The following is a 27,888-nucleotide window of genomic DNA, read 5'->3' as shown; positions in this document are numbered from 1 at the left end:
CCAAAGTTCATTTTCACATGAACTTTAGAATCATCATTTCAACTTCTTTCAAAAATGCCTATTAGGATTCGTGTTAGGACAGTGACTCTGTAGAGAAGATCATGGAGAATTGACATCTTAACAATAATTGTGTCTTCTGACCCATGGACACAGTAAGTCTTCCATTTATTTAGGTCTTCTTTAGTCCTTTCAGCACTGTTTTGTAGTGTTAAGTGCACAGACTTTGTATTTCTATGAACTATTCCTGAATATTTCCTCCTTTTTGATGCTACTAAAGGTGGCATTTTAAAAATATAAGAGCTAATTATTGTATTTTTTCTGAACTGTAAGTGACAAAATACTTCACAATAATGAGGCATACTTTTGGTTGAAAACACAGGGTGGAAAAAATACTTGATGCTTAACATTTGTTTAACTGTGTTAACTTTCAGAGAACATAGATGATATATTGAAACTATGGATGAAAATGTTCCAGAAACAATTCTATAGATCATTTCCAGAAAAAAAAATCAGTCACCAGAAGAACATAGTTTAGTAGTTTCAGCTTTATATGTGTGATTGGAATTGAATCTGCTGTATTGTGGGATTTTTCCTCTTAACACCCAGCTATACACTTCAGTGAGTTCCTGGAATCTTGAGTGGTGAGAGAGAGTGACAGAGCATTTATGCAAGTGGGAATATATGTATGTGTATGTTTCTGAAATTCCAAGAATATTTACTGTCAAGAACTCTTGAGTTTAACATCATAGTGTCAGTCTTATTCAGTTCCTGGCATACATTAAAAACAAGATAGAGTTATCAGTTGTTTGTTCTGTGTTTTCCACAGCCAGCACAGTTACCATGGTGACTCAATTACTACTGTGGCATTCAGTGCAGACTGAACGGCCATTTATGATTTTATCTGAATGGCTTATTACCATGGTGGTGTTCTGCACTGCTTTTCCAATTCAAGTGTTCCATCTGAAATTATAAGTTGGCTTTTGAGAACATGATAGAGTGTTTTCTCCTTATTTATTTATCATTGATTTATTTATATCAGTATGACTCAGGAATTTCAGTTTTTTCTTTCTTTGTTATTATCATTATACATTTTGATTTTCAACTGATCCCAGAACTTGCCAGTGGAAGGCCTTTCAGGTTGGCTCCAGTCTCCATCGGACACCTCCTCAGGAAACCTTCAGTGTGTATATTATTCTCTGAACCTGAATATTTCATCATGTATAGAAAGTAAGTAAATATTGTGGCATTTACAAGAGGGCCTCAAAACGTTTGTTAAAAAATGGAGTTGAAAGATGTTTATTTTTGTGCAAAAATATTGAAGTTCATATACAGTTTTCCATGAATTTTTTGTATTTTCAATGAATTATTTAAAGACTCCTCCCTCAGAGCTTTAGGACTTGAGAAATATTACCAGTATGCAGATGTCTCTTTGTGGTTATTATTTAAGTTCTTTTTGGAGAAGGTTGATAAACTTAAATTGTTTCTTTTCTTTCTCTGTTTATTCAAGTGACAGACGTACCAAGGGCTGCTTTGGAAGGCAAATTTTTTTAATAGAAAACTTTTATTTAGTAAATATAAATTTCAGAAGTACAACTTTTGGATTAAAGTGGTTCTTCCCCCCATAACCTCCTCCCACCCGTAAACCATCCCATCTCCTACTCCCTCTCCCATCCCATTCTTCATTAAGATTCATTTTCAATTATCTTTATATACAGAAGATCAATTTGGTATATACTAAGTAAAGATTTCAACAGTTTGCACCCACCCACACAGACACACAAAGTATAAAGTACTATTTGAGTACTAGTTATACCGCTAATTCTCATAGTACAGCACATTAAGGACAGAGATCCTATATGGGGAGTAAGTGCACAATGACTCCTGTTGTTGATTTAACAATTGACACTCTTATTTATGACATCAGTAATCACCCAAGGCTCTTGTCATGAGCTGCCAAGGCTATGGAAGTCTCTTGAGTTCACCAACGCAGATCTTATTTAGACAAGGCCATAATCAAAATGGAAGTTCTCGCCTCCCTTCAGAGAAAGGTACCTCCTGGAAGGCATATGTTTTACAGAGTATCTCATGGGTGTTTCTGAGCATGCCAAGAGAGAGGTTATCTTTATGTCCTCCCAACTTGCCCCTTCTTCCATTCTCCAGCTCTATTTTTTTTTCAGGCAGAGTGGACAGTGAGAGAGAGAGACAGAGAGAAAGGTCTTCCTTTGCCATTGGTTCACCCTCCAATGGCCGCCGCGGCCAGCGCACTGCGGCCGGCATACCGCACTGATCCGATGGCAGGAGCCAGGTGCTTTTCCTGGTCTCCCATGGGGTGCAGGGCCCAAGCACTTGGGCCATCCTCCACTGCACTCCCTGACCACAGCAGAGAGCTGGCCTGGAAGAGGGGCAACCGGGACAGAATCCGGCGCCCGGACCGGGACTAGAACCCGGTGTGCCAGCGCCGCAAGGCGGAGGATTAGCCTAGTGAGCCGCGGCGCCGGCCCTCTCCAGCTCTATTATCCCAGCTTGTAGACACTGTTGGCCCAAACCTGCTATGAATCTTTGGCATCCACCTGCAGCAGGACACATATCTGACTGTTTTCCCTTCTTTCTCTTTTTTCCTTCCGTGTGTGGAGTAATTCCCTTCCCTCTTTGCAACAATGAACTTACTATGTTGGGGCTTCTGAAACTTACCAGTTTGCTCCATAGCTTCTTAAATAAGGGGACAGCTTAGAATCATTCATAGACATTTTGCAAATTGTTGTTGTAATACTAATATTCTTTAAAGAATATTCCTCATTGCTAGTTAATTCAAGATTTTCATATATTAAAAATTGGTGGTCATTAAAGATTTTTGTTGCATTTATTTCAACTTGAAACATTTTGCAAAATATAACACAAGTCCTAACACAATGGTGATTGTGAAAATTATCAATGCTTTAAAATATGTAACAGTTAATGTAACATATCCAATTCAAAACTTGAAAAGATTCCTTTAAGGAAAGCATTTTTTTTCTTCCCCTGTGAGGCCATTCCATCTTAACAATGTCAGGGTAAGTCATTTAAGCTTTGTCTTTCAAATGAAGCAGAAACAAAAATGTATGAGATTGTTTTTCTTAAGTTTTAAATACAATGAAAAATATTACTTCCTTTATTAACATCTTGTCTCTCAGATTGCTACATAAATTATATACATACATAGAAGCACCTCATTCCTTTTAATGGCTTCATAGTGCTATATCTGTGTGCATATGGTTTGAACATGTCCCTTCCCATTCCCAAAAGTTTATGTTCTGGAAGCTTAGTCCCCAGTGTGATGATCTTGAGAAGTGATAGAACTTTTAAGAGGCAGGGCCTGGTGGAAGGTGGTTAGGTCAGTGGAGGAACTGCCCTCAGAAAGGATGAAGGTAATTCTCAGAGGCCTCCAGATAGTTACTGCACAAGCAAGCTGTTGGGGAAAAACAAGCCAGCCTGATCCCTCAATCTCTCTTGCCTCCTGTCTTAGCATGTGACCTCTCACATGCTTCCTCTCACATTTGTTCCCAATATGATGCCATCTGCCATGTTGGAATGTAACCAGAGGTCAAACAGATGGGACCACCCAATCGCAGACATTCAGACTTCAAAAATGACTTAAACTTTTTTTTCTATAAATTACCCAGCCTAAGGGCTGGCACTGTGGCATAGTGGGTAAAGCTGCCACCTGAAGCACCAGCATCCCATATGGCCACTGGTTCGAATCCCGACAGCTCCACTTCCTATCCACTCCTTGCTAACGTGCCTGGGGAAGCAGTGGAAGATGGCTCAAGTCCTTGGGCCCATGTACACATGAAGAAGCTCCAGGCTCCTGGGAGACCTGGAAGAAGCTCCAGGCTTCTGACTTCGGTCAACCCAATTGACCCAGCCCTGCCTGTTGCAGCCAATTGGGGAGTGAACCAGTGGATGGAAGATTCATTCTCTCTCTCTCCCTCCCTCCCTGTCTCCCTCCCTCCCTCCTTCTCTGTAACTCTGCCTTTCAAATACATAAATAGATCTTTTTTTAAAAATTACCCAACCTCAAGTATTTTTTGCAGCAACAGAAAGCAGATTAATGCTGCCACCATATAACTGCAACCCTTATTCAGATATAGAATATTACTGGCAACCCAGAGCACTCCCTTGTGTGTCCTAGTCAATATCATCACTGCCTACAGGCAAAGTTAACTACTATTCTCCCTGTTAATTAACATAGATGAGCTTTGCCTCTATATATTCACAAAAAAGGAATCGTACAAGAGGCCCAGGAGAATGGTGGTTTGCATCACTTTCCTGGTAAAACATGAGATCAAAATGGACTGCTGGGTTTCCTGCTGGACACAGAAAATCTCACACTGCATTCAGATGCATAACAACTCTTCACATCGTAGAAGTGTGTTCACTACCTTTGGAACACTACTGAGAGTGACTCTCCTTTTAAATTTAGTGGCAAGTGAAAAATAAAAGGAAATTTTGAGGTTGATTATAGCTATTAATTATTAAAATTTTTATTTATTTCATTAGAAGTTTAATATTTTCTGTCAATTTAAAAATACTTCAAAGCCAAAGCCAACTTCAACTGTCATGACCAAATTTACGAGTCATATTCCTTAAATATGTATTGCTTGGTGTGCAGACTTATTTCCATAATTCAAGTCTAGAATATTATAACATGACACATCTATAGCAATATTTATGTTAAAACCTTTTTTGATTGATGCTAATTGGAAAAAGCCACTTTACTGGTGGTTGTCATTCTAGAGTAGAGGAAGGCATCTAGAACTGTGAAACACACTAGAAGTCAAGAGCTTTGCGGTTAGATTTGCACTCTTCTTGGTTTGCAAAGTTAAGACTTAACACTTTTTCCTAAAATTTTATTATTGAATTTCCAAAAGTCTGCTCCTATAAAATACTCCTTACCAGACAAGGAGCAAAAGTGGAATATTTAATGAATTGATATTTTATAACCAACCTGTTTTCATGTGCAGTGGGACTCTGGGTGTAGAAATTTACAAAGGTTCTGTACCTTTACATTTTGACAAGGCATAATGCTGTTAAAATGACACTTGATGACTTTCCAAAGTGTTTGTTGTCCTATGATTAAGCTTCAGAGTCTTTCAGACAGGCCTGAACTGTGCCCCTCACCAGTGTGTCTCAATCCTCCCTTGGAAACTAAGTGAGTCAGGAAAGCTAGAGAGGAATAGAGTTGGGCATTTCCCTTCCCTCATCTAGAAAGTTAGAGAGGTTTAAGGTTGGTTATTTCCCTTCCTCCAATTCAGTTTATGTCCCTGGAGAGCAGACCTTGTTAAGATTAGAATTATCTGGGTGTTTATCAGAATGGTTATATTTATCCTCCTCTTGCTATAAGGAGGAGGTTTGTTTTTTTTTTTTTTTTTTTTTTTTTTTTGTTTTTTGTTTTGTTTTGTTTTTTTTTGTTTCACTGTGAGAACCTTGTAGTGTTTCTGGGAGTAAAACCCACAATAGTGGAGCAGGGAAGAGTGAAAAACCTGGGCCCACTTGGAGTTTTTAACTCTTAATCTTGTCCACTTGAGCCTCTAACAATGTGTGATTTACAATTTAAGTTTCCCTGCTCTGGTACCTGCTCCAGTGTGTTTCTGCTCCTAGGCTTCTGCTACTGTCATCTGTGATTCTCTATATGTACCTGCCTGTCTCTCCCATTTTAGGGCACAGTAGTTTGCCTGTGATCTGATTCTTTTTGAGGTTTAGTTTATTACATCTGTTGTTGTTGTTGTTGTTGTGAGCATGGGAGTGATCACTTCCAAGTGGTTTACATGCTGGACTGGAAACCAAAATTTGAACAGTCTAAAACAAACCAAAAACAACAATGTAAACAATAGCAGAGCAATGTACATGTTTAAATAATACAAGCTTTTGGTACAGCATTATTAAGTGAGCGTTACTTCTGTTTGAGCTACACAGAGATGGAAAAAGACTGTGCAAAGTTATATTTTAATGTGTTTTCTTGACTGGTATCTCAAAAAACAATCCATTCATTCTTCCATTTACTGTATATTTATTCAACATTTACTGTGCAATAAACACTAGTAACCAAAATTAGGACCCCAATGTTAGATCTCTTTCTTTAACATGAGTCCTGCTTTTTTTCTTAAATATTTATTTATGTATTTAAAGTCAGAATTACAGAGAGAGAGGGAGAAACCGAGAGAGGAGAGAGATCTTCCACATCCCAAATGACCATAATGACCAGGTCTGGGCCAGCTCTAAGCCAGGAGCCAGGAGCTTCTTCTGGGTCTACCACATTGGTGCAGGGGTCCAAGGACTTGGGCCATCTTCCACTGCTTTCCAAGGTGCATTAGCAGGGAGCTGGATCGGAAATGAAGCAGCCAGAACTTGAATCAAAGCCCATGTGGCATGCTGGTGCTGCAGACGGCTGCTTAACCAACTTTGTCACAGTGCCAACCCAGAGTCTTGCCTTTTTGAGGCACACAGGAAATTCTGTGTGCCAAAGTACTTGAACCATTATCAATTGCCTTCCCAGTCACATTAGTAGGAAGCTTGATTGGAAGTAGAGCAGGGACCTGAACTGGTGCTCTGATATTGGTTGTGGGTGTCCCAAGCAGCAGCTTAACGTACTGCACCACAACGACTGCTCCTTGTTTTTTGTATTTAACCCCAGCTCCAGAAATCTCACAGTTCTGTCAGTTGGGGAACTTTTACTACGTCGTACACATTATTCTCTTTTCCTTTCCTTTCTTTTCCCTTCATTTCCCTTCCCTTCCCTTCTTTTCTTTTCCCTTCTCTTTTCTCTTCTTCCTCTTTTTCTTCCTCTTCTTCTTTCTCATCCTTTGGCTTTATGCACTTCTGGGACTACCTCAGTTATTTACACACTGTTTCCTTTGCTTCCAAAAATCACTAAGAGTGTCCTCTTGCTGTCTTTTTGCTTCCATCCAGGGCCTCATGGAGGTCCAGAATGTGCAGGGTCATTCCTATTTGAGGCTGTGGTATGGTATATGCTTACCCAATATCAATTTCTTCCTTCCTTCCTAATAGAATTCCAAACATCTGGATGTTCACTCCATCCCATCTCACAACTGCCTTCAGGAAACAGACCCTAATGATTCTAAACCTGTCGGTGTACGGAATTTATCTGAGGACCATTACAGGGTGAGAGTAGCCAAGCATCTTAAATTGGCTGAGGCAGATGAAAGGAATGACCTGTAGAGGAAATATGGCTGCAACGAGAGACAAAGAAAGAAAAGCAGACCCCTCCTCCCAACACACACGTTGAAAAGTGGCTGCTCGCAGTTAACTAGTGAAGTAGCTGCCCACTGTTATCTTGTCTAGGGACGAAAGACAAGTTCTGCTTCTGTAAACTCAGGTCATAAATCTATCCTAATAAATCTGCCCCTGGTATCACTTTTACAAACATACCGGGCCCACCGACCATTGGAAATGTGGTCCTAAGTCACGTAGGCTGCAATTTAAACCCACCAATGCTGTAACAGCTAAAGTATGATGCTGATGAACCTATAAATTCTGTAAGAAACTTGGGACTGTTGCTCAGTTCTCAGGAAATGATTCTAGCTGAACCTGCTGGCATAATAAACCGCTGAATCCTCCACTGTCTCTGGTGCCTGTTGGAATGGAGAGTTTTCCCACCCCAGGTTTCTGTCACAGACCTCCTTATTTCATAGTTGAGAAACCTTTCCCCTCTATTTTGAGTGACAAAAACAAAGAGGAATGGAGCTTCAATCACCATAAGACTCTATGTTGCTTTCACTAGGGAAACCCCCAGCCTTAGGATGAAGTTGACATTAGACATGGGCAGAAGCTGACCACAGATGGAAGGGACTTGGGTCCTGGATGGCATCATTTAGCTGCTAAGTGAATCAGATCTGAAGCCTATACTACCTGTCTACTCCTCTTGCTATGTGAGATCAAAATCTCCTTTCATGTTTAAGCCAGTTTTAGAGATTATTCTTCAAACACATGTAAGACTCCCTATCTAATATAACTGATAGGCAGTATTTCCTAGAGAGTTTCCATTTCATTTTGTTCAGAAATACTCTATTATTCATAATGGCTGCATAATTTCCCAAAGTATTGATGCATCTTAATGTACAAAGCTACTAAAAAAGATTCATGAAAAATGGAATTTAAAGATAACTTTATTTTGGTACAAAATTTTTGAGGGACAGGAGTTGTGGCACAGCAGGTTAAACCACTGCTTAGGATGTCCACATCCAATATCAGAGTGCCAGTTCAAGTCCTGGCTGCTCCACATCCTATCCAACTTCCTGCTAATGCCAGAGCAGCAGATGATGATTCAAGTACTTGAATCCCTGCCACCCCTGTAGAATTACTGGACTGAGTTTCCTTTTTTTAATTATTATTTATTTGAGAGGTAGAGTTACAGACAGTGAGAGAGAGAAACAGAGAGAAAGGTCTTCCTTCCGTTGGTTCACTCCCCAAATGGCCACTATGGCCAGAGCTGCGCCGATCTGAAGCCAGGAGCCAGGAGCCTCCTCCTGGTCTCCCATGCAGGTGCAGGGGCCCAAGGACTTGGGCCATCCTCCACTGCTATCCCAGGTGCCACAGCCGAGAGCTGGACTGGAAGAGGAGCAACCGGGACTAGAACTGGTGCCCATATGGGATGCCAGCGCCTCAGGCGGAGGATTAACCTAGTGCGCCACGGCGGCGCCGGCCCCTGGACTGAGTTCCTTACTTTGGGCTGGCCTGGTCCTGGATGTTGCAGGCATCTGGGGAGTGAACCAGCAAATGAAAGGTCTGTCTCTTCCCCCCCCCCCCATCTTTCTCCCTCAGCCTTTCAAGTAGATGAAAATAAATAAACATTTATTTATAGTTTTGAAATTCATGCATATGAGGCATCTTCAAAAATTCATGAAAATGCATATTACAAAAAACTATGCATGGATATCATTTTTGCAACAAAATAAACATTGTTTAATTCCATTTTCCGTGGACTTTTAAAAATCACCTCATATTTGTATTTCCTTTTATTTATGAACATCAAAGTCTCATCTAGTTTTTGGTATATCAAAAATGCTGAAGTAAACATCCTATTATTGCATTTTTTATATGCTTGCATACTTGGATATTTTCACAGCCCATGTTTGAAAATCTCAGGCTACTTATCTGCTACTCATAACGCTAGACATAAATCTTCCAGGTTAAAGGCTTTGTTTTAAGGCTTTTAATATGTACAAAGATACTTCAAAAAGTTCGTGGAAATGGAATTAAATAAATTTGTCTTGGTGCAAAATATTTGAGATCCAAGCATAGTTTTTCTTTATAATATGCATTTTCTATGAGCTTCTTTAAAACATAACATTCATATTTCCAAGCTATTTCCAGAACATTCATATCCTCAAAAGTAGTGTATGAAGGTGCCCACTTTTCTGAAACCTCACCTGTAGACTTAAATCATGGCATGGATTCAGAAGTCAGTCCATGTTCAAGTTCCAGCTTCAGAAGTTAATAGTGATGTGTCTGCATGTGTGGTTTAATCTCCTTATAATAGAATCTGTAGGCAAATTATGTTGTTAGGGAAGATGGATAAGACATATAAAGTACTAATGGTATAAATGGTCAATAAATGTTGTCATTATTTAAATTATTTGCAAACTTGAATACTTCAAAGCGGTCTTTATTCTCATTTGCATTTCTTTGGTTACTGATGATAGATTGATATATGTATCTGATCCCCTCCCCAAAATTCATATGTTGAAACCCCAATCCCCTATTTTGGAAGCAGGGCCTTTGGAATTAGGGTTAGATTAGGTCATGAGGGTAGGGCCCTCGTGGTGGGATTAATGCCCTTATAAAAAGAGGAAGAGGGGTATAGAGTTGTGGCACAGTAGGTTAAGCTGCTGCCTGTGATGCCAGCATCCCATATGAGCACCAGTTCAAGTACCAACTGCTCCACTTCCAATCCAGCTCCCTACTAATGTGTTTGGGAAAGTAGTGGAAGATGGCCCAAGTGCTTGTGCCTTGTCACCCATGTCAGAGACCCAGATGGAGTCCCAGTCTCCTGGCTTCAGCCTGGCCCAGCCTTAGCTGTTGCGGCCATGTAGGAAGTGAACTATCAGGTGGAGGATCTCTCTCTCTCTCTCTCTCTCTCTCTCTCTCTCTCTCTCTCTCTCTTTCTCTTTCTCTCTCTCTCTTTAACTCTGCCTTTCAAATAAATAAATCCTTTTCTTAAAAACGGGGGGGTGCGGGGAGGAGATATGGGCTCTCTTTCCTTGTTTTTGAAGATAGAACAAGAAAGAAGCCTTCTGCAAACCTGTAAGAAAACCCTCACCAGAACTTGCCCATACTGGCACCCTGACTCCTATATTCTGGAACTGGGATAAACTGGTTTAAACCACCCAGTCTAGCAAGTGAAGTTAAGACACTTATGAAATTAACCATTTTTTCCACATGTCTATTAGTCAATACTAATTTTTTCACATTTTACTTTTTTTGTCCATTTTGGTATTTCTGAATTCTCCTTTATTGGATTTAAACCAATTCACTATGTAAATATTATATTAAACTTTTATCTCTCCTAAATTATTTTTAGTATTTTATTAACCTCTTAACCTCTTTTTACATAGTACTTATACTATATAAAAATTTATTTTTTATATAATAAGGTTAATTATTGTTTTGCTTTATTATCACCTTGAGTTCTATACTAAGAAATGCCTTTAGGGGCCAGAGCTGTGGCGCAGTGGGTTAAAGCCCTAGCCTGAAGCTCAGGCATCCCATATGGGTGCCGGTTCTAGTCCCGGCTGCTCCTTTTCTGATCCAGCTCTCTGCTTTGGCCTGGGAAAACAGTAGAAGATGGCCCAAGTCCTTGGGCCCCTGCACCCACGTGGAAGACCCGGAAGAATCTCCTGGCTCCTGGCTTCAGATAAGCACAGCTCCGGCCGTTGTGGCCATCTGGGGAGTGAACCAATGGATGAAAGACCTCTCTCTCTCTCTCTCTCTGCTCTCTCTGTGTAACTCTGACTTTCAAATACATAAATCTTTAAAAAATGCCTTTAGCCTTGCGGCACGGGCACACCGGGTTCTAGTCCCGGTCCGGGCGCCAGATTCTGTCCCGGTTGCCCCTCTTCCAGGCCAGCTCTCTGCTGTGGCCAGGGAGTGCAGTGGAGGATGGCCCAAGTGCTTGGGCCCTGCACCTGCATGGGAGACCAGGAGAAGTACCTGGCTCCTGCCATCAGATCAGCGCGGTGCGCCGGCCGCGGCGGCCATTGGGCGGTGAACCAATGGCAAAAGGAAGACCTTTCTCTCTGTCTCTCTCTCTCTCTCTCTCTCACTGTCCACTCTGCCTGTCCAAAAAAAAAAATGCCTTTAGCATGCTTGAACAAAGTATCTATGTTTTCTACCAGTTCTGTTATTATTGTATTCAATTTGTTAATCCATTTAACAACTTTATTTCAAATAATTCTTAAATATATTGGGAAAAGCTTATCTTAAAATATTAAATTAAAAGGGCATACAAAATAGCATATACAGAAAGATCTAACTTTTATAGAACAGGATTTTATTTGTGAATATTTTCTTTAGAAAAAGCTAGAATAAAAGAAACTGGAATATTTAACAATGTTTAGAAGGATCAGGAATATTTAAATATTCTTTTTAGCTTCTTTGTGCTGGCCAGTGCTGCGGCTTACTAGGCTAATCCTCTGCCTGAAGCACCGGCACCCCAGGGTTCTAGTCCCAGTCGGGGTGCCGGATTCTGTCCCGGTTGCTCCTTTTCCAGTCCAGCTCTCTGCTGTGGCCTGGGAGGGCAGTGGAGGATGGCCCAAGTGCTTGGGCTCTGCACCCGCATGGGAGACCAGGAGAAGCACCTGGCTCCCGGCTTCGGATGGGCACAGCACGCCGGCCATGGCGGCCATTTGGGGGGTAAACCAATGGAAGGAAGACCTTTCTCTCTCTCTCTCTCTCTCTCTCTCTCTCTTTCACTAACTCTGTCTGTCAAAAAAAAAGGGCTTCTTTGTGCTTTCTAAAATGTATATGTATCATTTTTATCACCATAATTTTAAAAATATGTTTTTTTAAAAATTTAAAAACATGGTATCACTTAGACATGATTTGCAATGGTAATGTTCAGTATAAATACATTATGAACCATAAGTCTAATTTTGAGATATGTAGTAAACACTTTTTTAAAGTATAAAAAGTGAAATTAATTTTAATATAAACTGTTTAACACAGTATATTCATTCAATACAAACTTATTGATAGCATATTTCACATTCTATCTGTGAAATGTCTTTGAAATCATGTGTGCTTTACACTTTTAGATCATCTCCAGTTTTATTAGTCACATTTCAAGTTCTCAGTGACTACATATGGTCATGGTTACCCCATTGTACACTGCAGATTCAGAACATAAAAACGTTTGAATCTCAGCTTGGTCTGAATCCCAATCAGTTTCTGAACATTTTTTTTTCAAACCACTTGTGGAATATAGTTGATAAGGGCCAGGACGGTAACTAGATGGTGTGAATAAGCAAAACTGGGTAAAAAACAAACAGGGAAACTGAAACATATGCCTTTCTAAATAATCAAACCACACATTTACTCCTTTCAATCAGTAATTTCAAGCCTAAGGTTGACATATCTCCTGATTTTTCATGGAAACCTAAAATCTGGATTTTCCTGTCAAACTTACCAGTGATTAAATCATTCATCAATGATTCAAAAATCGAGCAGCTTACCAACTGTGATTCCTCTTATGCCAAGTTTTTACCTCTGGGATCAAGAAATGCTTTTAAAAACTCGTTAATTTTGTTAATGTTGAATCAAAATGTTTTTCTCATTATACATACTTTATAATATAAACAGCTAATATTTACTGAGAGTTTAGTATATGACAGTGATCTTGTTAAACCCCTGATAACATTTTATAGAGAAGAAAAATGGAGCTAAGGGAGGCTACAAGACCTTAATATTTGAATTAAGGTCTGCCTTACTCCACAAAGCATGTGCCTCTGCAAACACTGCTTTAAATCACCTAGGAGTATCCATGTCTATACAATCATCCAGTCCCCCCCCTCCCAGTCTCATTTACTTATAAATGTACTGCAGACAATGGGCCTCTGTCCACCTTGGACTCTTTTTCTTTCATCTTATCCTCCTTTATACTCATCCTACATCTCCTTTGCAACAAATGCTTCCTTTCCTTACTTTTATTTTATATTTTTCTTGCATGGTGCTGTCCTTAGTTTAATCACCATCATGAGGGAAGTCTTTAACACAGTGATGGACTCTCAACAGCTAATTGCCTGCATCTCTTTTCAACCCTGAAATACATGGCATCATGTTGGTAGCTGGAAATCATGTGTAGTAAGGGTATCTACACAGTGAAAATAGGCTAACACTGCAAGTACTTTACTGAATACTCAACTGTTAAACATTTATCAGGAGGGAAGGCATTTGGGAATTCCACATTCCATATTAGAATGCCTAGATTTGAGTCCCAGCTCCAGTTTTGATCCAGCTTCCTGCTAATGCAGACAATGACAAGCAGCAGGTGATGGATCAAGTACTGGGGTTTCTTTCTTTCTTTCTTTCTTTCTTTCTTTCTTTCTTTCTTTCTTTCTTTCTTTCTTTCATTCTTTCTGACAGACAGAGTTATGTATATAACTCTGTACATATACTTTGTATATAACTCTCTCTCTAGAGAGAGAGAGAGAGAGAGAGAGACAGAGAGAAAGGTCTTCCCTATGGCAGCTATGGCGCACTGCACCGACCGAGGAGCCAGGCCTCCTGGTCTCCCGTGTGGGTGCAGGGCCCAAGCACTTGGGCCATCCTCCACTGCCTTCCTGGGCCACAGCAGAGAGCTGGCCTGGAAGAGGAGCAACCGGAACAGAATCCGGCGCTACAACCGGGACTAGAACCTAGGGTGCCGGCGCCGCAGGTGGAGGATTAGCCAAGTGAGCCACTGTGCCGGCCAGGTACTGGGGTTTCTGCCACCCATGTGCAAGACCTGGATTGAATCTTTGGCTCCTGGCTTCAGCCTGGCCCAAGCCTGGATGTTTTTGGGCATTTGGGAAGTGAAACAGTGGATGGGAGCACTCTCTTTATCTGCCTTTCCAATAAGTTAAATAATATAAAAATGTATCAGTATACAGCTTCCTTTGTCACTGTTAAAGCATCTGATATTTCTGTTTGAGGATGGTTGTAAAGTGTTTAAAAACTTATCTTTATATTTGGTCATCCACTTTTTCCTCTGGTGCTATAAATATTTTATTAGAACCCAGACTTTTACACTGGCTCCAGCAGATTAAAATGATTTATAATATGTGTGGTGGATTTTACTACTTTGACATCAGAAGACAATTTTATTTTCCATTTCTGTTAGAACACCTTACTATAAATTCCCCATCAACTGAAACTGCTCTTTATTCTTCTTTTCAAAATCTATTTTAGTACATTGAGTATGCACTCATTAACATCTGTTCTGAATACAGCTGAATATGATGATAAGAATTGCCCTTAGCTCATTGTTTTATGTTCTGTTTTCACATCTTTCTCTGTTATGCCACTTCTTATCTCTCACTTTTTCCTTCCCTAATACATTTTAAAATTTTTTCCTGGATTTCTACATCTGTTTAAACCTCAAGCCACTTAAAGGATCTCTAAGACTCTGCTTCTGTGGGCATATTATTATCATTTTCTTTCCCGAAGCACTTTATGGCCCTATCTCCATGAGTTTACTTCTGTATGATGTTTATTAGAATATTCTCAACCTTTTCAGTATCATATTCACAGAGAATTTCTTGCCTTATTCACAGAGATGGAAAATTATATCCATTGGCTCTCAGGTTTTCCAATTTATAATTCTTATATTTCTAGTATTTGAGAACTTCAGAACCCACAGAGGTATTTCTATTCACCCCCTAAGTTTTGCACTTCTGAAAAAAGTGGCTCCTTGGTGACATATTCCATGCCTTATTCAATGAAACTGTATAATGCCATGGTTGCTTATGATAGATGGTTCATCCTGTTGTCTCAGTCCCATGGTTCTTTTAAGGGTCCAGAAATGATGTAACTGCTCATTGAAGGTATTTACTCAACCACAAGGATTATTGGTAATCTTATGATTTATGCCTGCATTTCCAAATGTGTTAGCCTAGAAGCCACTTTTTCTAGTTTTTTTTTTCTTCTAAACAGCCTATTTTGACAAGTCTGATTAAATATAATTGTGTTGCCGAGAGTTCTGCAAAATGAAGGGATAAGAATACCAAATGACTGTTTTGGGTTACTCAGTTGTAGTGTGATGCCCCTCCTTGACCCTCAGCTTACCCTCAATGTTCATTGCATAGAACAAACTACATTTTCTCTTAGAATGTGCTAGGCTTTTAGAGTTTGTGGCCCCAGGCCTATGTTGTATCTGAAATTCTCTTTTAAAACATGCACACTTTGGTCAGTTTCTTTGCATACAGTTTTGCTTTGAGTTGTTCCTGTCATTTGCAACCTAACAAGGCTAGTAGTATTTCTCAGGCACCTAATTTATTTTGTATTCATTTATATAGTTTGAGTTTAAAATTATGAAACTAAGGGGAATTTGAATACTGTCTGGACATGTCCATTTTAATGTATGATAACAGTGCTGTGGTTATGTTTTTAAAATGTTATTATCTTTTAAATATATATATATTATATTAGTTATCTATAGCTGTGTTACAAATTACCACAAAACTCAGCAGCTTGAAACAATACACACTTATTACCCCAAAGACTCACTGAGTCAGAAGTCTGAGTGTGGTTTATCTGGGCCTCAAGGTCTTTTACAAAACTGCACTCAAGATGTTTGCCAGGGCCACGGTCTTATCTGGAAACTACACCAGAGAAGTATCTTTCCAAACTCACTTTTGTGATTTTTTCAGGAACCAGTTCCCCCAAAAGCTATTGGACTGAGGGCCTAATTCCACTAGCTATTGTCTGGAAGACATTCTCAGTTTCTTGTTTTATGGGCCTCTAACACAGCAGCTAGTTTCATCAAAGCTAGCAGAAAACAGTGACAGGGAGGGGAAAGTGTGTGTGCTAGCGAGTTGGAAGTGACAATTTTTTGCAGCATCCCATCACTTCGGCTGTATTGTGTTGAGTAGAAACAGGATTCAGTGATTTTGCCTATTCTATAGGAAGGTAATTACAGCAGGGTCTGAATGCCATATCCTAGGGTAACGTGAAATGCATTGAACTTTTTGTAAGATTTATTTATTTGAAAGGCAGAGTTACACACATACGGGGCAAGGGGGGAGACAGAGAACTTCCATCTGCTGGTTCACACCCCAAATGGCCGCAATGGCCAGGACTGGGCAAGGCTGCACCTCCTATGGGTGCAGGGGTCCAAGCACTTGGGCCATCTTCTGCTGCTTTCCCAGGTGCATTAGCAGGGATCTGAATTGGAAGTGGAGCAGCCAGGACTAAAACCAGTGCCCATATGGGATGCCAGCACCACAGACAGCAGTCTAACCCACTGTGCCACAGCGCCTGCCCCTACATTAAACATTTTAAAGTGCCTACATTGCGTTTAGAAGCTCATGGAAGGATTCTTTAAAATCTGAATCTGTTGGCTTGTATTTAGTTTCTGCACAAGTAATCAATTTCTTTAAGAAAAATATGGTTGTTTCAGACATGGAAAGCCAAGACACTGGCAAATAAATGACCTACATGAAAGATCTCTGTGAATGAGATCCCGGTGGAAAGAAGGAGGTAGGTTTCTCTGAAGGGAGAGAGAACTTCTACTTTGATTATGGCCCAATGTAAATAATGTCAGAGTTTGTAGAATCAAGAGGCTTTCATAGCTTTGGCAGCTCATGACAAGAGCCTTGGGTGAGCACTGACATTGTTAAATCAACAACAGGAGTCACTGTGCCCTTGCTCCCCATGTAGGACCTCTGTCCTTAATGAACTGTACTATGAGAATTAACTTTAAAACTAGTCTTCAAACAATACTTTATACTTTGTGTGTCTGTGTGGGTGCAAACCGTTGAAATCTTTACTTAGTATAGAGTTGGTCTTCTGTATATAAAGATAATTAAAAATGAATCTTAATGAAGACTGGGATGGGAGAGAGAGTAGAAGGTGGGATGGTTTGGGGGTGGTAGGGTGAATATGGGGGGAAGAACCACTATAATCCAAAAATTGTACTTATGAAAGGTATAATTATTAAGTAAAAGCTTTTTACTAAAAATATGGTTGAATAAAAATAAGAAAAATCACTCAATATCCCAGAAGCAATACCCATTGCTAACTCTTTAGGGTACATACTTTAAAATTTTGTGCAATAAACCTTAGAATCTTTTTAATGTTCTCATCCTTAATGCTTCTTTTAACTGTATTCAGATATTCTCCTTTATTTCTTCTAGTTATTATGGCTTCTGTTTAAGTACTGAGATCATAGTAAATACATCCTAGTAGCTCTTTAAAAATTAATGTGCATCAGAAGAACCATGAAAGCTCACTAATAATTCAATTTCTGCAACCCTATTCAGATTTAGATGAGATCCTCAACCTATGCAGGAATCCACATCTTCATCTTTAAGGAAGGCCCCAATAATTCTCAAACAAGTGGCAGAGTTGCATACCTTTAGAAACATTAATAAATGAATCCAAGATTCCTTTAAGAATTGAAAGTAATCTTTCCTAGGGAAGTGAAGTTATATATATTCAAGGTTATTTAGTTATTCAGGAACTGAACTGACAAGAACTCAGAGTTCCTGACTCAGTCATAATTTTTACTTTTGTTAGGATCTGCCCCTGGTCAGGCAGAAACCACAGCATGATAGACATTGCAGTCCTGAGGGGATTAAGAGTTATGCTGGACTGGTGAAACCAATTTTCCTAAATATTTGAAGGAAAAAATCTGATAATTGGGGTATTTTTATAATATTATATATTATAATTTTATAATAATCATACACTTGTGTGAAGCAGATGTCATCCCAACTTATAAAAATTCCTCAGTTACGGGGCTGGCGCTGTGGCGCAGCAGGTTAACGCCCTGGCCTGAAGTGCTGGCATCCCATATGGGCTCCGGTTCTAGTCCCGGCTGCTCCACTTCTGATCCAATTCTCTGCTATGGCCTGGGAAAGCAGTAGGTGGCCCAAGTCCTTGGGCTCCTGCACCCACGTGGGAGACCCGGAAGAAGCTCCTGGCTCCTGGCTTTGAATCGGCGCAGCTCCGGCCGTTGTGGCCATCTGGGGAGTGAACCATCAGATGGAACACCTCTCTCTCTCTGCCTCTCCTCTCTCTGTGTAACTCTGACTTTCAAATAAATAAATAAATCTTTTAAAAAAATTCCTCAGTTTGTTCATCTGCTATCTAAATTCAGTCAATATTTATTAAGTGGCCCTACTGCTTTCATAAGTTCATTAAAAAGTGTTTCAGTCTTTCTCAGACTACATAAAACACATCAGCCCATCTTACAGAAGTCCCTGTACTGATATTTTGTGTTTTTTTTGACACATCCTGTGTTTAATTTCAGCACTTTTCACATATTAAATAGAAGATTTAAAAAATAATGACAGAGATAGCTTTTTAAACTGCTTTATTAATTTCACAATATATAATGAACATCTTTCCATGCAATAGGCAAAATTCTTCTGCAAACGAAAGTCTTACCAACTGGATCAAAAATACAACATTCAATTAGAAGCTGATAAGAGGAGACCAAAGAGAATGGGTGACATCAAAAGGTTTACACCAACAGTACATCACAAACGTGTAAACTTGGGAATCAGGGGCTCTCTGTGAACTTGAGGGAAAGCATCAGGATTCAGGGCATAAGGCAGAACTCATCATGGTGGTCATGGTGAGGGGGGTCAGTACTGACAGCCCGCAAACTGTGACTCAACTGCTTTTCCTGCAGCTTCTGCATCAGCTGTCTCAACTCCTCCCCAAACCTTTCCATATTTTCTTCTCTCACCCTGGCCTGTGGCTCTCCAAGCCTATGCATCATATCCCATCTGTAATGCACAATGGGCTGCCTAGTGCGGAACCGTCTACGGTTTCCTCTAGGCACCAAGTATTCTTCAGCTTCCAAAGGGAGGGCCATGGGCTCCTCTTTATTAGTAATTTGCCGCTTTTCTTCCTTTTCCTTCTGAGCATTCTCCATGTTGGTGAATGTTTGCTCTTCTTTGGACTCCATAGCTCCTAGGAGACAAAAGTCGAGAATGGAATGGATTTTGGGTGGATGGTTCAGCACCGAGGACAGAGAACTTAATATTTAATCTTCACTATCCAGATTCCTGAATATCAACGTGGTTTTGTTTTTGTAATTTCGTTTTTCCGCACTTGAGAGACCATGCGCCCTCTAGGGGGCTGCCACTCTAAGTCCCTACCCTCCCTCTAGGTCCTCTCCTCCGCCCCCCACCTCAGGCCCACCATTTTCCCTACAGATGCATTTCCAGAACTCTGCAGGCATCAAAATGGAGAACAGGGGATGGGGTAGGGGAGCTGGAGGGGGGGGTGTATCAGACTGAATGGGCCCCCGCCGCCCCCACCCCGGTCTGTCCCACCGACCTGGGCCTATCCTTGCGGTCTCCTCCTCCTCCCGATTCTCGCCGCCGGCGCGCCGCCGCGACACTCAGCGCCTCAGACCTGCAGACCTGCAGACGGCGGGGTCGGGGAGAGGGGGCGGCTGCAGGCGAGCTCTCGGCACCGCTACGCCCCCCCTCCCCGCCCCCTGCCGGCCCCTTCCCGCCGCCCTGGCCCCGCACCTCCGTCCAGGCCCTCAGCGGCCGCGTCCCTCCGCAGAGCCGCCCCGCCCCCTCCGGTGTTCACCGTTTTCCCGCAGCGTCCCGGGTCGGGGGGACTTCCTCTGGCTCCTGCCTGCTCTGCTGCTCTCCCCTCCAGCACCCCAGCCGCCCCTGCACCCCTACTCCTGGGGGCCACTGTATAAACAGAAAGCGGCGGGGCCCGCTGCGCTGTTCTCCTCGCCCGCCGCTGCCGCCCTGGCCGCCGGGGCCCTCACCTGCTCCGCTCTGCCCGGGCCCGATGCCAGCCCGCCGAGCGCAGGGCAGCGGGGAGCTGGTAGCCAGACGCGAGTGACGACTGCACCCGAGGCTGCGTCCCTCTGCAGCTCGGGGTCACGTGACGGCCGCGCGTCACCGCCGCGCTCGCCCCCCCTCGCTACCCCCTGCCGGACGGCGGGCGGTCCACAGGATCCCCCCTCCGCGCCCACGGCCGCCCCTTCCGTCCCTCGGTGCTCTGTGCCCCGGCGCCACGCACCGCCCTGTCACTCATCTCCGGCCTCTCCAATCTGAGGGCCCGCAAGTGGCATCACCGCCCTGCGGTTGGAGTGTGCCTCGCTCCGGTTACTAGGGAAGGTCTGAAACCACCACCACCCCCTTTTCCTCTCTGTCCACATCTACCTTCCTTGGCCTTGGCTTTAGTCTTCTCTGCTTGCTTACAATTTCTCCTCATTTCATTTGTAAAAACCAGCATGTTTCAAGAAATTGAAAATTGTGAAATTTTGGTTTTGAAAGAACAGCTTCAATCTCAGAAAGTAGATTTTAAAAAAATGAAAGAAATTCATTGTTTCTGTTCACCTGCACCACGCAGAAAACGTTTTCTCTGGACTCTGCACACACATAATTTTTAGAACATTCTAACTTGTTTGAAAATTGGGGGAGAAAAGAAATTTTTTAAAATAATTTTGTTTGAAAGGCAGAGTGATAGAAGAAGAGACAAAGATCCTAACATCAGCTGCTTCACTCCCCAAATGTCCCCAACTCCGTTGGAAGCCAGGAGACAGGAACTCCGTCCAGGTCTCCGGCCTGTATGGCAAAGGACCTAACACTTGGGCCATTCTCCTCTGCTTTTCCAGGCTCATTAGCAAGGAGCTAGTTGGGAAGTGGAGCAGCTGTGTCTGGAATAGGTGTTCTGGTATGGGATGCTGGCACCGCAGTGGCTTAACCTGCTGCACCACATCGCTGGCTTCTGAAAAAGGGTATTTTTGTGGATGCAGTTGGTATTTTCAAAATAATCTGCAAAGTAAATCTTCAGTGAGAAGTACACTTGTATGATCTTGGCCATTTTATGTAAATAATCTAGCATTTTTCCTTCAGGAACAAAGTCCAAGTTTCTGTTAAACATTTCTATTTTATTCTATTCTAATAAACGTTCAATAAATGTGGAAAAGAATTTGTTCACAACTGACATTATCTACAGAAAATTAATGACTATTATTCTTGATTTTCCAGACCTAAGCCAAGGGAAGAGCTAAGGCTGAGGCAGTTTGATAATTCAGAGGTAGTCATATAATCCCTGCCCTGACAAGAGGTTGGGAAGGTTACAGTATTTCACACCACCATATTCTAGAGCTTTTCATTTTCTACACTCAGGTCCTCACTCTGTTGCATGCTCCAAAAATATAGATACACAAGTGAACAAGATGGTGACCTCGGTAAATGCCTTTGCTTCCTTCCATCTATTTCTTGCTCAAATTGCTAGGTAGTGTCTCACTTGCTAGCAGAGATGAGAGATCTGTTATCATACTGGAAACCAGAATGGGACCTTCGTACACCCCTGTGGTGGTAGAGTCCAAGAAAAGTACAGAAGTGATTGCTGGGGCAGACAGTCTGCCAAACCTGCCTGCCTGCTCCTCTTGCTCAACCAGCCCAGGTAGATGCCTCTCTGGAATGCTTCTTTTATCACTTACCTAGCTTTGAAAGTGCAGACTGCTGGGATCTTCATCCTAGACCCCATCACCAAAGGACAGCCTAATCTTGCTACAGGGTCACTATCTGCCAGTGCATACCTATTCTGATACCCCATCATTAATGCCAGAGCCCAAGACATGCTCCCCACTGACCCTCCTGAGTAAACTTGTCATTCTCAACTTGGAAGTCTGTGGAACTCCACAGATCTTACTGAAAATCAACCATCTATATTTGAGGTGGTGGCACATTTACATTTTTGTGGGGAGAGGGATCAGACTTCTTTGTAGATTCTCCAAAAATGCATGGGGCTGGCACCGTGGCTCACTTGGTTAATCCTCCACCTGTGCCACTGGCATCCCATATGGGCACCGGGTTCTAGTCCCAGTTGATCCTCTTCCAGTCCATCTCTCTGCTGTGGCCTGGGAGGGCAGTGGAGGATGGCCCAGATGCTTGGGCGCCTGCACCCGCATGGGAGACCAGGAAGAAGCACCTGGTTCCTGGCTTTGGATCGGCACAGTGTGCCGGCCGCAACGTGCTGGCCGTAGCGGCCACTTTGGGGGTGAACCAACGGGAAAAGGAAGACCTTTCTCTCTGTCTCTCTCTCATGGTCTAACTCTGTTAAATAAATAAATAAATAGACTGTGATTCCTTACTCACTCAAAAAGTTTAGGGCAGAGTACGGAGGAAGCTTGCTGCTCAAGTCTAGCAGAAGGTAGTTTAAAAAAAAGTGGAAAGAGAGCAGTCTCAGGGAAGAATTAGGGAGAAAACAGCAGAGGAAACTCTACATAATGTAAATTGGAGGAACACAGTGGACCTACATGGAGCACAAAGATGTGCACAACTTAGCACCCCACCAGCAGAAAGCCTTCGCACCTGCATTGGAGAACAAGTTGAGACCAGACTGCAGCAGCCAAAGCCACTGGTCAAAAAGCTGCAGGAAGAGCCTGGAGGGAATCCACCTTGGAGCCCAGTGGGGGATAGTGACCCGCCAAACCAGAGGAGAAAAAACAAAGGGAGGACATGTTTTCTCTCTCCTTGATCATCCTGCAAAGGCAGCCTGTAGCAAACTGACAGAGAGCAGGTGCCATTTAACAACTGTGCCAGCTTGTGTCCATGCCCAGCAACCAGTCAATGAAGACTCCTGAGTCTGGTGGGGAGAATAGACTGGGAGTAGGTGCTGGGACTGTGAAAACACTGAGGCTGTGTGGGAAGACTCAGGATGTGGCTGGGACATTGGCCAGTCGCTGTGAGAGGCTCCACATGATCAGGGCTCCCTAGTTACATAGCAAGAGATATTGCTGTGGAATCTAAGCTTATACTGAGGGCTGCATAGATCCTTTGTGTGATCCTTGTGGCAGAGTGGACAAATAATATGCTCAATGGGGCAAGCATCCAGGCACTGGTCTCCTTTGAGAAGAGGAGCTCAGCTGAGTCTATGCCAACAGACAAGAAGAAACTTCCCCTCTGTTGCTGTGGATTGGTTCTGAGAGGAGGATCGTGGTGGGGGCAAGAGGCGCGGAGTCATCACACAGACCCCGGGAGTCGGGTGAAAGCAGGCCGGAGGCAAGCAGCCCGCAGACTCGTTTATTTCAGTTGGTACAACAGCTTAACTAGCCAAGACAGCCAATCCGGTCAAGGAGCGGTTTATGCCCTAACCAATCACAGCCTGCTGCCAGGCAGGCTCCGTTTGCCATGTGGTTTCCAAAACCATCCAATCACAGCCTGTTGCCAGGCAGGCTCCATTGCCAGGTGGGTTTCAAAGCCATTCCTGAGTAACTGATGCTCGCTTGCCAGTGGCCATCTTGGCATGGCCTTCTCATTCCACCACATTTCCCCCTTTTCATTTATTTTTGAGCAACGGGAGGCATGATTCTTGGCCATACCATTGTTGACCCCGTTTCCATGTGGTCTCCGCACGCAGCTATGACTGTCTTAGGTTGTTCCCCAGGGTATCTTACCCTTTGTTGACTAACCAGCACTCAAAACGAGAGACCACAGAAGTGCTTGTTCAAATGGGATAGGAATGAGGAACAATGGTAAGCAGGAATGGCATGACTGCAAAGAGGCTGTGGGGCATTAGAGTGGCTGACCAGAGCTAGTGGGGTATAAAACAGTAATGGATGTGGCTATGGGCAGTTTCTCAGGGTAGGATGATAGGGCAGGTGCGTCCACTAACAAGGTGGACTCTCAGTCTTGTTCAGCTGGTTCTGGTCGGCTGTCAGTTGCAGGCTTGATGTTTCTGGCTGGTACCCAAATGGGCTGTCCTGCATTCTCTGGAAAGACACAAGCATATCCTTGACCCTTGGTTAGCAGAAAGTTTTTTACAGGCGTTGGAATCCAGGGCCTGAATTTTGTGTCCACTCCTACATTTACGGCAAACATGAGGGTGGGATGGGGTCTAGAAGCTGCCCTGAGAGCCTGGGATGCCCGAGGACTGCCACAAATGTTGGGATCCTCACTGTGTGCCGATGGGATTACCTTGCATCAGTTATTGTCTCGAGGTCCTCTAAGTTCATCCCATGTGTGTGTGTGTGGGGGGGGGGGGTGACTAGGCATTGCTACCTTGTTTGCTACCTTGTTTGTTACCTTGTTTGCTGCATTGTTTGTTACATTGTTTGCTACTTTGTTTGCTACCTTGTTTGCTACATTGTCATTTTCACTGTCAGAGCTCTCTCTCCCTAAGTTGTTGTCTGTGAGACAGGGACCTGGAGTGTCAGGCTCTGATCACTCACAGATTCACTATGTTTGGTAATCTGCGTGGGTTTCTGAGGGGGCGGGTATCTTTCCCGTGTCTGAGCACTTAAGAGCGGTGTGCCACGCCAACTCTAGCCAAAGGAAAGACACCCACAGCACTGCTGCCATAACAAAGCAAATTCCTAGCACCTCAGAGGCTGATGGCATTCTGCAGGAGGTTCCTTACCTTAGATGAACAGACAGTGGTGTATCAGATCATAAGTATGTCCTGTGCTTAGTGGGGGACTTCCTTGATTCGTTAGGTCAAGGTTGTATGCCCACATGGTGTCTCCGGAGTGTCACCTCCCTTGAGTGAGGGAAGATGACTTGGTTCCGAATTCTGGGATGATCAGTCCCTCATGTGAATTCACTGGGCGAACCGAAAGTAAAAAGAGGAGCCGAGAAGCAGCGTACGCTTCTGGGCGGTGTGTGCCTAACCTGGGGTCACTTAGACCAAGTACAAAGACAAGGAAGGGGGCATAGGAGGGGGTTCTGTGCTCACCCTCACAGAAGTGAACAGCACACAAAACACCGAGGGGCCTACTTGCCCAAATCCAGGAGGGAACTCGCTGAGTCTGACACGCTCTCTCTCTTTCAGTCACGTTGGCGCGCCAGATGTTGAGGTGGATTTCTTCTGAGTGGAGGATTGTGGTGGGGGCAAGAGGCGCGGAGTCACCACACAGACCCCGGGAGTCAGGTAAAAGCAGGCCAGAGGTGAGCAGGCTGCAGACTCATTTATTTCAGTTGGTACAACAGCTTATACAGCCAAGACAGCCAATCCGGTCAAGGGGCGGTTTATGCCCTAACCAATCACAGCCTGCTGCCAGGCAAGCTCCGTTTGCCATGTGGTTTCCAAAACCATCCAATCACAGCCTGTTGCCAGGCAGGCTCCATTGCCAGGTGGTTTTCAAAGCCATTCCTGAGTAACTGATGCTCGCTTGCCAACAGCCTTCTTGGCATGGCCTTCTCATTCCACCACAGGGTAGGTGCTGGGACTGTGAAAACCCTGCGCTGTGTGGGAAGACTCAGTGTGTGGCTTGGACATTGGCCAGTTACTGTGGGAGGCTCCACATGATCAGGGCTCCCTAGTTACATAGCAAGAGATATTGCTGTGGAATCTGAGCTTACACTGAGGACTGCATAAATCCTTTGTGTGATCCTTGTGGCAGAGTGGACAAATAATATGCTCAATGGGGCAAGCATCCAGGCACTGGTCTCCTTTGAGGAGAGGAGCTCAGCTGAGTCTATGCCAACAGACAAGAAGAAACGTCCCCTCTGATTAAAAAAAAAAAAAAAAGATTTACCATGCCAAACCTGGGTGTATCACCTCAGACATGCCCTTCAAACTGGAGCACTGAACAGAGCTCCGTGGCAACTCCCACCACATGCCTCTAGGTATTCCTGAAAGAAGACACTCCACTAATCTGATCAGACATATTCCAAACATAAAATCCACCATATGGAAAAATCAAAGAAAAACTAACGAGTATCCCCACAAATGCCAAATAACAAACACACCCATCCAAGAAACAAGAGCAAGGAAGACAAAATTACACTCCCAAAGGAACACAATACTTTTTTTTTTTTTGACAGGCAGAGTGGACAGTGAGAGAGAGAGACAGAGAGAAAGGTCTTCCTTTTGCTGTTGGTTCACCCTCCAATGACTGCCGCAGCTGTGCTGATCCAATGGCAGGAGCCAGGTACTTCTCCTGGTCTCCCATGGGGTGCAGGGCCCTAGCACTTGGGCCATCCTCCACTGCACTCCCTGGCCACAGCAGACAGCTGGCCTGGAAGAGGGGCAACCGGGACAGAATCCGGCGCCCCGACCAGGACTAGAAACCCATGTGCCGGCGCCGCAAGGTGGAGGATTAGCCTAGTGAGCTGCGGCGCCAGCTGGAACACAATACTTCAATGCTAGATTGTGAAGATGAGATTGAAGAAATACCGGAAATGGAATTAAAAAATTGATCATAGGATTACTTAGAAGTATAAGAAGCAAATTCAGGAACTAATGAAATGCATACATGACATGAAACAAAACTCCCACGAAATTTCTCTTAAAGAGAAATCAAATTGAAATCTTGGAAATTAAGAATCCAATAGAACAAATAAAAAAATACAGTGGAGGGCCTTAAGAACAGAATCAGTGAAGCAGAAGAAAGAAAGAACATCTGACTTGGAAGAAAAAGCACAGGAAATTACATAGTCAGAAAAAAAACAAGAAGAAGAAATTAAACACTGTTGGGAATCTATAGAATACTACTAAATGACCCAACATACGGGTTCTAGGAGTTCCGGAAGGCATGGAAAGAGAGAAAGGATTAGAAGGCCTTTTTAGTGAAACAGTAACAGAAAACATCCCTAATTTGGAGAAATAAAGGGACAGCCAGTACAAAAAGCACTTAGAACTCTTAATAGACATGACCAGAAAAGATCTTCACCATGACACTTTGTAATCAAACTCTTCACAGTAAAATGTAAAGAAAAAATTCTAAAATGTGCACAAGAGACACACCAGATTACTTTCAGAGGATCTCCAAATAGACTTACAGTGGACATCTCATCACAAACCCTACAGGCTAGGAGAGAATGGCGAGATATAGTCCAAGTCTTAAGAGAGAAAAATTGTCAACTCAGAATACTGTGCTCTGCAAAACTCTCATTTATGAATGAAGGTGAAATAAAGACCTTCCATGACAAATAGGAGCTGAAAGAATTTGTCACCACCTGTTCAGCCCTGTGGAAATGCTTAAGGACGTGCTGCACACGGAAACACAGAAACATGGTCATCACTAGGGAAGAAGGTAAAGAAAGGAAAGCTCCAAGTAAAAGTACAAAGTAAAAAATAGGAATATTTATGGAAAAATGACAGGGCAAAGTCGTTACTTATCAAGGTACATTGAATGTAAATGGCCTTAACTCTCCAGTAAAAAAAAAAAAAAAAACAGACTGGCTGAATAGATTAAAAAACAAAACCCATCTATTTGCCGCCTACAAGAAACACATCTCACCAACAAAGATGCATGTAGATTGAAAGTAGAAGGATGAAAATAGATATTCCATGCTAACAGAAACCAAAAAAGAGCTAATGTGGCCATCCTAATATCAGACAAAATAGACTTTAACACAAAAATTGTTAAAAGAGACAAAGAAGAGCACTATGTAATGATTAACGGATCAATTCAACAGGAAGATGTAACTATAATAAATGTATATGCACCTAATTATAGAGCATCTGTCATTTTAAAAGAAATGTTAAGGGATCTAAAGGGAGACATAGACTCAAATACAATAGTAATGGGGGGAATTTCAATACGCCATTTTCAGCAACAGACAGATTAACCAGACAGAAAATCTGCAAGGAAACAGCAGAGTAATCGACATTATAGAGAAAATGAACCTAACATATATCTACAGGAAAGAAGGAAGGAAGGAAGGAAGGAAGGAAGGAAGGAAGGAAGGAATTTTTAAAGAT

General features: G+C 42.7%; 2 protein-coding genes across 5 annotated transcripts; one reads left to right on the top strand and one right to left on the bottom strand.

The window, feature by feature from the left end:
* Positions 1-18,548: 18,548 nt before the first annotated feature.
* On the bottom strand, positions 18,549-20,129 carry BEX1 (brain expressed X-linked 1). 4 transcript variants are annotated; one of them, XM_008273115.4, is made up of 3 exons: positions 19,991-20,129; positions 19,540-19,625; positions 18,549-19,170 (listed from the first exon to the last, which is right to left on the bottom strand). In XM_008273115.4, the coding sequence occupies exon 3, from the start codon at positions 19,163-19,165 to the stop codon at positions 18,794-18,796; it is 372 nt and encodes a 123-aa protein (XP_008271337.1). In that variant the 5' UTR covers positions 19,166-19,170; positions 19,540-19,625; positions 19,991-20,129; the 3' UTR covers positions 18,549-18,793. The 4 variants fall into 4 exon arrangements, with proteins under 4 accessions (XP_008271337.1, XP_008271338.1, XP_008271339.1 ...); XM_008273116.4 differs by lacking the exon at positions 19,991-20,129 and adding an exon at positions 19,801-19,988; XM_008273117.4 differs by lacking the exon at positions 19,991-20,129 and adding an exon at positions 19,737-19,873.
* On the top strand, positions 19,500-20,282 carry LOC138847556 (proline-rich protein 36-like). Its single transcript, XM_070066692.1, has one exon. It carries the CDS (start codon positions 19,500-19,502, stop codon positions 20,280-20,282), a length of 783 nt encoding a protein of 260 aa, XP_069922793.1.
* The last annotated feature ends 7,606 nt before the right edge of the window (positions 20,283-27,888 follow it).

This window comes from Oryctolagus cuniculus, chromosome X (assembly GCF_964237555.1).
Source record: "Oryctolagus cuniculus chromosome X, mOryCun1.1, whole genome shotgun sequence".
Classification (NCBI taxonomy): domain Eukaryota; kingdom Metazoa; phylum Chordata; class Mammalia; order Lagomorpha; family Leporidae; genus Oryctolagus; species Oryctolagus cuniculus.
The sequence above is the reverse complement of the archived record's forward strand: the minus strand, read 5'-3'. Positions and strand labels throughout refer to the sequence as shown.

What these genes read in the sequence shown, in the direction of transcription:
- BEX1 (XM_008273115.4), bottom strand. Translation starts at nt 19,165, where the DNA reads ATGGAGTCCAAAGAAGAGCAAACATTCACCAACATGGAGAATGCTCAG.
- LOC138847556 (XM_070066692.1), top strand. Translation starts at nt 19,500, where the DNA reads ATGGGCCCCCGCCGCCCCCACCCCGGTCTGTCCCACCGACCTGGGCCT.